This window comes from Cydia amplana, chromosome 6, assembly GCF_948474715.1.
Source record: "Cydia amplana chromosome 6, ilCydAmpl1.1, whole genome shotgun sequence".
In the NCBI taxonomy this organism is placed as follows: domain Eukaryota; kingdom Metazoa; phylum Arthropoda; class Insecta; order Lepidoptera; family Tortricidae; genus Cydia; species Cydia amplana.
Window position 1 is genome coordinate 4,147,770 of NC_086074.1, and position 11,289 is coordinate 4,159,058.

The 11,289-nt window shown below is 37.0% G+C and overlaps 1 protein-coding gene across 1 annotated transcript; it reads right to left on the reverse strand.

Annotated features, from left to right (window-relative positions):
- Positions 1-1,995: 1,995 nt before the first annotated feature.
- On the reverse strand, positions 1,996-6,043 carry LOC134649204 (organic cation transporter protein-like). The gene is made up of 5 exons (XM_063503923.1): positions 5,813-6,043; positions 4,679-4,934; positions 3,826-4,446; positions 3,022-3,203; positions 1,996-2,241 (listed from the first exon to the last, which is right to left on the reverse strand). The coding sequence occupies exons 2-5, from the start codon at positions 4,887-4,889 to the stop codon at positions 1,996-1,998; spliced, it is 1,260 nt and encodes a 419-aa protein (XP_063359993.1). The 5' UTR covers positions 4,890-4,934; positions 5,813-6,043.
- Between the last annotated feature and the right edge of the window lie 5,246 nt (positions 6,044-11,289).

Consider the following 11,289-nt stretch of genomic DNA (forward strand, 5'->3'; position numbering starts at 1 on the left):
ACACGTATGGGTTTGATGAAAAAAAAATTTTTGAGTTTCAGTTCGAAGTATGGGGAACCCCAAAAATTTATTGTTTTTTTTTCTATTTTTGTGTGAAAATCTTAATGCGGTTCACAGAATACATCTACTTACCAAGTTTCAACAGTATAGTTCTTATAGTTTCGGAGAAAAGTGGCTGTGACATACGGACGGACAGACAGACGGACAGACAGACAGACAGACAGACAGACAGACATGACGAATCTATAAGGGTTCCGTTTTTTGCCATTTGGCTACGGAACCCTAAAAACGAGTGCCTACGCCAATTCTTGGGATTAGTCGCCAAGCGGACCCCATGCTCCCATGAGCCGTGGTAAATTAGGCTCATGGTTTCAGTTATTCATGACAATGTGCTAAAAATAATGGATCTCTACGTATGTTTTCAGTTAAAATGACATCATGATGTCAGTGGTAATGTAAAGACTCAGTAGCATGTAAAATATTTAATGGTAATTCAATAATTTCATAGGGGTTGCTCCCCATGTCCCTTAGTTCATATAATCTTAAAAATGTAAGATTAGTACTAAGTAATTGTAATGTAATTCTATTAGAAAAATAAACAGTTAAAATTTTAATTATATTTTTTTTTAGTTGACGAGAAGGACACAGAAATGAGCGCATGACGATTGGAAAATATTGAAGTTAACACTTCGGAAAATCACACGTTGTCAAAGATACCCAGACGATGTAATTGACTTAATAAATCATTTAAAACTTATATTATTTTTTACACTTAAGTATATTAGTAAATCACTTTCAAGGAGAAATGGAAAATTTTAAATTGTATTAAGTAAGGTTATGAATATGATCTATCGTTGTAAAAAGGACTTTTCTGGTCGAAGAAGTTTTTTTGAAGCGAAAACTTCTTTAGCGGCGCTGGGCAATTTTTGAGGTGGGGAAAAAATGAAAATCTCGAGACAGCGTAAGGCGATCACGTGACCGTAAGGGGCGTAAGGCGATCACGTGACCGTAAGCCCCGTAAGGTGGCCACTCATAATTTAGATGGCATTTAAATCAATAAAGAAAAACTCAATATTATTTGACATTTATGTTGCGGACTCCTTTTCAAGGCTCTTTACCTATGTTCAAATAATTTGACGTTGTCATGGCAGTATGTAAATAAACATGTCAATGAAAAAGTGTGATCTTATTTGAGAATGATAATAATATATAATAAATAAATAGAATACCTCCGCTAAACGTATGTATCGTGTTACCGGGCGTCGGTAACATAGTGAGGTGAGTTTTCACTTCTATCGGCACTCCCGGAGTGCAAGCGTTGTTGCTTTTTTTTGTTATTCTATGGTATTATTAAGGATGGTGGATGATTTGAAATCAACGCCCATGTAAAGCATTGGATTAGATTAAAGATACGCACTACTTATATACAGGGTGTAATCTAAAACGTGATACAAGATAATCAAACCTGAATCTTTTCATGATTGAACAACTTTTACTATGGGGTCAACTATGTAAATTAACAATAAAAAAATCTTTGCCATACATTTTTGTCTACCTCTCCTTGACCATTTCTATGGAAAGCTCAATTTTTTTTTAATATTACAAAATTGACCCCATAGTAAAAGTTGTTCAAAATCCTGAAAAGATTCAGGTTTGATTATCTTGTATCACGTTTTAGATTACACCCTGTATAACGTAACTTCCCATTCATCTATGGGAGCGTATTATTCACATACCAATCCATCAGTCTGTTTATGACTTCGTTTTTACTATAAATAAGTTTTTGGCAAAAATTTCATTTTTGGTACAAGCTTTTATCGCTGACTGTACTTTTTTCCACAGACAACTAATAGTCATCGAAACAATAATTTAATAACTTAAAAAAGTCACTGTTTATAATAATATTATTTTTAAATCAATGTAAGTAGGTAAATGTAGTTAGCAACACAATCGTACACGACAATTTGTACGACAATAACTTTCAAAATTCTCTTTTCAAGATATTTTTCCAACATCCACATGACCAACATCATGACGAATATCATAGTGTTCTCTATAAATAATTCTTCTCATGAAATCCATAACTGGAGAGCATTCGTCTTTGCCAAGTCGGGTAGCATCCTCCATGGTCTCAGGCAGAGGAGCGCCGAGAGTTTCAGGGGTAAATAGTATAAGTACACTGGAGACGAATGCCAAAACGCTGAATAGTACGTTCGGTAGGTAGTTCCATACACGATCAGTCTGTAATAATGACAATTTTATTGTTAAGCAGGCTGATAAGAATGATAAGCCTGCATTAAATACGCCAACAAAGTCAAGACAATAGCAGACGGAAGTAATATCTGACAATTATAATATAATATACACACTGATAATTTTGATGACCGGTCTGGATTCTGGCCTAGTGGTAGTGACCCTGCCTGTGAAGCCGATGGTCCTGGGTTCGAATCCCGGCCTGGGCATTTATTTGTGTGATGGGTGCAGATATTTGTTTCTGAGTCATGGTTGTTTTCTATGTATTTGTATATTATATATCATCATATATCGTTGTCTGAGTACCCACAAGACAAGCCTTCAATCTTAAGCTTATCGTGGAGCTTAGTCAATTTGTATAAAAATGTCCTATATAATAGGTAGGTATTTATTTAATGATGTTTACGCATTTTCTTAATCTAAGGGATAAGTTTTTTGAACTTGTAACCGTCAGATTATGAAAATGCTTATAAATAATTTGTCAAGTAAGGACGCCATGCATAGAGTGAGCACTCCAAGCTCCATAAGACTAAGAATAATTTATTCTTTTAACAGAATACATGGTTAAAGTTGCACAAGTCCTTTGTGTCCGAATAGGCTCAGCCTATATCTTGGGACTATAGTTGTGCCGTTCTCGAGAACGTTCTCTATTTACTATGGAAAATATTCTCGAGCGAGAACATTCTCCATTTTTGTAAAAGGGAGAACGATCTCGAGAACGGCACAAAACTATACTTGGGACCCACCGAATGCCATGCCTCGACTTACCAAAGCGGGTATCAGCAGTGCGGTGAAGCCGCCAAATCTGGCAAATATGGAGGTGAATCCCGTCAGCCGACTGCGATAGCTTGTAGGGAACAGCTCGGCTTTGTAGACAACCATCGTGCTTGTGGTGGCCGCCGCACAGAATTTGGTCAGAAGGTATAATGCCAATTGTATCCCGTGGGAACCTGAAATCAAATACACTAAAAAATACACACATTCTTTGACATTGCATTTTGAACGCAAACATACGAAGGGAGGCTGAAATATTCGCGGCCTAAGCTAAAAAAAAGACACTTTTTACACTTTTAAAGAGACTTTTTACTCCGCCTCTTTGGCAGTTTAAATATTGCCGCCATCACTAACGATGTATTAACGATTATTAACGTTTAATAATTATCATTTACTTTGATACTCTCTTTTATTTTATTCTAAGGCCGCGAACTTATCTGCCGCCCCTCGTAGGTCTAGTTAACTTAGTTTAAGTCCGTCTTGTCCCATAAATAGAAATACAGTGCCGCAAAGCTAGAAACTGCTGCCATAGCAACATTAGGTATTGTATTCATAAGAGGCATTTGGACATAAATATGGGATCTATTGTGACTTTTGCCACTCTGGATAACCAAATTAGCGTCCAGGTGTTAAGTCGTTATTCGGTATTTATATGTACATAACATTAGTAAGTCGGAGTTTATGTACCTACTTTAGTCACACCTGGGAAACCTGGAGGCATAAATATGCCCGAATTAATGTATGCATACTTATCCATACAATTGTATATTAGAATTCACCATTTCTTTTAAAACGCACCTTTTGGTATGAATATGTTTATCAATTGACAAAGTCCACTGACCCAAAATAAACCAAATAAGAAACCTCTTCTGCCAATTTTATCATTTAAAAAGGTAGCAGTCCAAAAACCTGGTATGGCAACGACAGCTACCATGCAGAAATTCACATACTTATTTCCAGAAATGCTCACTGAAGATATAGCCAAGCCTTTCGTCATAAACGCGGATGACAGTGACCAAACTGACATGGCTATACAACGTAGAAGTATTGTCTTATGCTCCCCCATAATAGAAAATAGATTGGTTTCATTGTCTCCCTTTGATTTTGCAGAGTTCACGCCTTCAGTTATTTTCTTTAAAGTTTTGTCTGATAAAACTCTTCGATTCATATTAGACGCTTTTAGTAAGATGGTTTTAGCTTCATCATAGCGTTTCTGGCTCATCAACCACCGTACAGACTCCGGCGCGATCCAGAAATAGCTGATGCATACTGACATTGGTAGATAAAGCATGAGAATGAGGTCTCGCCAGTAAGGCTGTGTCCACGCTAGCAGTCCTTTTACTACCGCGCCTAGACAGGTACAGCTGGTGAGTATGCTCACAGCAAACATGCGGCGTGTGGGGCTGACCAGTTCCAGCGCTGGAAAAGAAAACAAGGTCAACTAATTATAGGCACACCTTAGTATCAGGTCAAGTAGCTGTATTAATATTACAAAAACCCTACACTTCTTCTGGGGTGTTGGTAAGACCATCGCCGGTAACTTCGTTTAAAGAATATTTGGATGTTTAAAGATTAATACCTATTGCTTGAAGTTTTTTTAAGGTAAATCAAAATTAAACATCATAGTATGTGGTTAAAATACATTCCATACCTAATGTGTAACAGCACGACATGCAACCTGATCCAAAAGCACTCCCAAAAAATCCAATCAAAATGAAGACAGTATAAGAGTTAGTCCAATAGCGAGCAGCGTTGATCCAAGCCATGTTGAAAGCCGTGATGGAAAGGGCGAAGCGACGTCCCCATCGGTCGGACACGATGCCAGCTACTGGCAAAGATACAGTCATGCCGAGGAGTGGCATGAAACCGAATAGAAACCAACGCCATTCATCGCACGCCAGGTTGAACTGGATTTAAAAGAATTTGGAGTTAGCGAATGAATTCGGGCGCTGTTGGATTCAAGAAATTGGAATAGCCATTTAGGCCCACTTGCACCATCCCACTAACCCGGGGTTAAACGGTTGAACCGTTTACCAAGTGTCAAATTGTACTGGTAACCATGGTAACTGCAGGTTTAACCGGTTAACCCCGGGTTAGTGGAATGGTGCAAGTGGGTCTTAGAGAAAAAAAACGATCATGGGCATGTTTAACCCTTAAATGCATAGTGATGCATTTATACACACAACATAAACATCAAATGTTATGCATTATTAAACAAATTCTATTTGTTCTTGTATATTATTTCAATAGTAAAACTAATAAATTTTCCGAATTATTACATAAATTTACGCAGTATTTTAATTTATAAAAGTTACATTTGTTTATAGACGAAATGTCGGAAAACTTGGAAAAACCTGGAAGTTGATGATTTTTAGTATGTGATTTTGGGCAGATTTTTCGGGGTTTGTAATTATTTTATATTTACAAATTTTATCATAGGAACATCACAAATAGTGTACCTTTCTGTTGGCAGTTAAGATTTTTCCTATACCTCTTGCTATATATTTCCAAAAATATGATTTAGACTATGCAACTTTTAACACTGATTTCCCAGTGAAAATCGACGATATATTTTTTTTTACTATTTTTCCTAGAAACGGCAAACAATTATGTGATATATATATATTAATTTCGGGCAAAACGAAAAAATCATGCATTTAAGGGTTAACCAATATCAACACCATGTCGATTGCACATAAAATTCACTCTTTGGATATAAGTTTCTAACCTTAACTTACCTTACCTTAACTTTATTATATAAAAACCAGCTAAGCCAAGAACTTACTTCGTAAACTGCGGAATTTTGATATTGATACACATAGTCGCTGCACTTCACTGTTGTACTTCTGTCAAATAAGTTTGTAGGACATTCTTCAGACACGTTCCACAGATGATCGGAAGACACATATCGATGGCAATTGTCAAATGCGTCACCAAACGGTGGTATTGCATTTTTAAGCCAAGGCGGTGAAAAACTGGCCAGGGCGTTTTCTTCGCATTCTTGGATTTTACATCTGAAATAATAAATAGTATATGACGACGATCATGCATGACTCTAGTACGTAAGTCGAAAGTACGTTCAAGGCATTTAGTTTCTTAGTCACTTCTTACCTTGTCTCAATTATAGTATTTTAAATGAAAGCCGTCAGGGATCAAATTTCTTGCCCATACAAAACGGGTTTACTACTTTTTCTATTTGACAAAATATCGTAGAATAATTAATTACGTCCAGAAATTACTATAAATATAATTATTGTTACATTGCATTGAATCTTTAAATGCCTACATATTTTACATATGAAAACTACTCGTGTAAGGAAGTATTTGTACTCGTAAATCGTGTAAGTAGGTATGATGTAGGTGGGTCAATTTTCAAATAGGCATTTTTTGCTGTCCCACGGCTAAAACTCGAAGTCCATAGGACTTAAAGTCTAGATATGTCTATATTTTCATTCAGTGTATTATAAACTTTAAAAATAATGTACTACTGTACCTTCAATATTATTTGTTTCTGACAAAATCGCATTTGAAGGTCCAAAAACGGCGAAATTTGCCGTTTTCGCGTGTCCCAGTGGCGGTATAACCCAATAAAAAAAATCATAACTTTAGATGTAGAAAACGTATTATTAATAGCGTTATATTTTTATAAAGAGCATATTCTAGAGAATTTATTGAATCATTTCGATAATTTAATGCGTTATTTAATAAAACAAGGGAAGCCTTTTTATCGTTGTCCCACGCGGGACTTGTTTTGTTATGACTTAAAGATACCCCCCAAAATCTTCTTTGTCTATTAAATAACGATTAGATTAACTTTATGACGCAATAGTGCGGTTAGTTAGGCGTCTATCAACATTAAGTATGCAAGCGGAAACAGTTTTATTTATGTAAAAACAGGTAATAATCTCTTTCGATATATTTTGGTACGGCTACAATGACATTTGTATGGACGCTTCGTATGTTGGTACACAGTCGAAATAAAAATGTGTATTTATTATTGACGACATTTGTATGGCGACATTTGTACGGCTATTTTGACCGTACAGATGTCGATTGTGGCATACAAATGGCGACATAGTGCCATACAAATGTCGAAAAGGCGTCATACAAATGTCGCCAGGGTCTTAGAAATGCCACAAAATTAATAAAGAGTGACATTAACATTTTGATACTGCCATACAATGACGAAAAAATGCCATATACATGTCAAAAGCGCCTTCAATATTGCTGAATAGTGCCATACAAATGTCGATCTTTAGACGTCCATATCTAGCTAACTATAAAAAGTAGAGTGGTGCCTCGTACAGTATATTTTTTGTTGTAAAGAATTCTTCCTAAATCGATGATTATAAATTTAAATTTCCAAAAATAAAAAATTGCCATGAAAATGTCGAAAAAAAAAAAACCCTCTTCAAAAATTGACCCAGGTATATGTTGTTAATGCAGTTTTTTTAGGGAAGCTCTACACAACACAAATAGAGGTAATTCTATGTAGTAGTAATAAAACTTGCCTAGTTTTCACCCTTTCCGCAAAGAAAATGAAATCATTCGCTGTCAATCCAAAGAAGAAGGCAACCAATCCGCACAGAGCAATCGCATAAACTTGATACTTCCCTTCTCCTATTTCTTCCTCCATTATTCTATCCAGATTAAACTTATCATCCTTTTTATTAGTCTCACTGGATGCATTCGTTTTTGTCATTTTAGTTCTCATCACACTTTATTAAAACTATTTCATAAAATTATCATTTCGATTTCAGTGTCGTTTATTTCACACATATAAGTTTAGGAACAGTAGGTAATACAAAACCAAGTCACTTGCACGGTAAATATTAAATTGGGTACACTTTGTCAACGAATTTAGAATTCAAATATGTACAAATATGTCTTCACTTTAGATTAAATGTATCACGAAATATCTTATAAATTTGCTAATTAATAAAAACAGAGCCTTGATTTAATGCTGGTTAAGTTTGCCGTACAACACATTGTTTGATTTACTTAATAATGTGCCGGTGTGTCCGTATTTATTTTTCATTTCATCTGTATCACGCAGCGTACTACGGAGGTGAACAACACGCGAACGCAAAGCGAAGCCATGCGGCGCGGGGTGAATCAATCCTTTGATACCTATTAGAAGCCTCTTACGTGGGCGATCTCGTTGCGAACGCGACGCGAACGCCATGGGCCCGCCGCGCCGCTTCGCTTCGCGATCGCGACTTCGCTTACGTAAGACGCAGCGTTAGTTAATTAAATTTAAACACGTGCACGTTACTATTTGATTAAAACGTCACAATGGGTTTGCTAAGATAAAATGAGGCAACTATGTCGTACTAGCTATTCATAAATATGATTGTATGGAGATAACAGAATCATAAAGAAAATTTGATGCATAATGGCAGAATGCAATGTACACAGTGCTTGCTAATTCATGCATATGTTTAAGTATGCGTCTTTACTGCGGATGTCGCCAAAGTTAAGGCATTTTAGAACAGTAATTTTTAGTCGGATAATAAGGACAAATGTCGTCTCCTCTCATGTAAATCTGTGACAGAAAAACAAAGTTTAAACACAATAATTAGTAGGTATCACAATTAAGGAAGGTATTAGGATACAAGTGCGAAAAGTAGGAAATTCGCAACGAGTGGCGAATTACCCATTCGCACGTGTAATATCGTTCAACGCTTTACAGTAGTACATATGGCCCTTTAAATTTTCAACGTAGGCACGTAAAGTGCTAATTACCATACAAGTGCGGTAAAGTAGCGTCCAAGTAGTTTGCGCCATCGGCACGGTATAATAACAAAAAATTGCCTATAGTAACTTTAATAAGATGGAAGAAGATATATGTAGGTATTCTATGTTTGAATCTCTATCCCCTTTAATTTAAGACAAATGGTTGTATCCTTACAGTCGCTTTAAACTAATTAAAACTGAATTTAGTTGAGATAAAGTTTGTATTCAGGTATTTTGGAGCACCCCGTTCATGGCACATTCCCTTCACATTCGTGTTTCGTTCGGGGTACAATGTACCTATGTATTTAAATTACCTAGTTGTAGTTAGTCACTTGTTTTGGTTTAGGTGGTCCGATTTTTATTTTAGTGTTGATTTTTTTTGACAGATTTCGATAAAATTTTGGTGGATAGATAGAATTCCCTATTCTTTACAATATTAGCGCAATTTCACCGTATGTCTAATAAACTTTCTATAAGTTACGAAGACATGACGGAAAATTACATAAAATATAGTTTCATAGAAATATGCAATTTTCATGCATTCGAAAAGCTACCCCAATGCACCATAATAAATATAGGTATTAAATAATTAAAACTGGTACTTGCTCATGAAAATTATGAACGAAAACTCTAAAATAAAACCAGCACACTTCTCGGAGATTGCCGCTATGATGGATAGGAGCTTTATTTTTACAAATTGAAACGTCCAAGCGAGGGTTTCTTCTTGTGATAATTTATTTGAGCTTCTCGCAAATGTTACTTACAATATTTCATCCGTGTTTGAGCAAGTCTTTTAGTACGTAGAAATAACTAACTAAGCCGTAGATGTGTTTTTATTATGTTGTAAGAAATGATGTTTTAAGTTTTAACGCGAAAGTTTACTGACTATTATACCTACGGGAAAAGTTTTAAGGCTGCCTTTCCCCGGAGGCGAAGATGATACACCTCTACTCCGCTTCGCTGTATTACAACTTACAACCAACGCTATTGGTTGATTCCTCTCATCTCCACTTTAAGCTTTAGTGGAATGGTAAGCCTTAAGGTTACTTTTGTAACCAATAGTCTTGCAACTTTTATTTCATACACACCATCTGCCATTACAAACTATAATACCTACAATAAATATTCGCTCTCACAAAAGGCGAAAAGCTAAAATAGAGGGAAAAAATGATATTCCGATTGCCGGCTTCACATTTCTCGCTTAACGACACATCTGTGGCCAGATTCTCATCGGCGAGATTGAGTCGAGTTCTTGGACCAACCATTTTTACGACTGGCAATAAAGCGCAAACTTGTCGACATGTGTATCCTGCCTATCGATGGGCCAGCGCCGGCCACTCCAAGGGACGCAGCCATGCGGTAGAATGAGATAGCAATATCACTTGCTCCCTCTAACGCATAAATGCGTCCCTTGGAGTGGCCGGCGCTGGCCCATCGTGTAGAGGAGAAGATTTGCCAGCGAACAATGGATGGAGCGCAGCATACTAGGAGTCCGCAGAACAGACTCAACAAATTAATAAAGATATTCCTATTGATCGAGCCACTATCATTTAAATTGTATGGTGACCCTTCCACACCCTGTCACAACAAAATCTCTGCAGAGTTAGACTGTACAATGTGCACATACACGGTCAACTCAGGCCAATGCGAAATACGAGCACAAATAGGGCGTCTACACATTGCAGCATTCTCAAGCTCCGTCTCTTTCCCTCCAACTCATTTCCCACTCTTATAGATGTTAGGCATATAGCTGGTGGACCAATGTGTGAGCCGGGCGAACACGAGCGCCTTTGAAGTTACCGACAACGGTCGGAAATGCGGGCGAGCGTTGCAATGACGGCAAGGCGAGCCGAGTGGATTGCACACACATTCGCCTGAGTTGGCCGTATATTATGTGTAGGTTAAGCATTAAGCATTAAGCCACCCGATGCTTAAGGGACACCTTAATTATGTAGTTGCTTGCATGTATTTCCCCAGCACGCGTCTAAAGGTCCCTGGTTCGTTCCCGGGTTTTGGCACCATGTTAAGTATTGAAGGATGGAGAGACTTGAATGAAACGTTTTTCTGCACTTTTATTACTTACATTTATTAATTAATACAGAAATTCTTACATTTTGACGATGTGAACGCTAGGAAAGGCGGATAGGAAGAGGAAGAATAGTGTTGCCACACGCAGAAGTTAAGTTGTAAAGTCTGTTTTACACTGCAGGACATTTATTTAGGTGTGTTTCACACAACGAGTTTCTCACATAGCCATGACTGCCATGAGTCTGAGTCGCCCGTGAATGGAAAGCTATTGGAGTATCAACTTTGAGCATGGAACAAAAAATGTTTTATCGTGTCAGGTGTCACGGGAAAGCGCGCTTCGTTTTAGAAATAGTGCGCTGGATTATACGGGGCCGTGGAATTGTGAATTTGAAAAATTGTCGTGACTAAAAACTGTAATATTGCATTAAGCCCATTTACTGTTTTACCGTGCAATAAAAATTAAATGAATTAATAAGCCTTGTGTAATTTCCTTTTAAT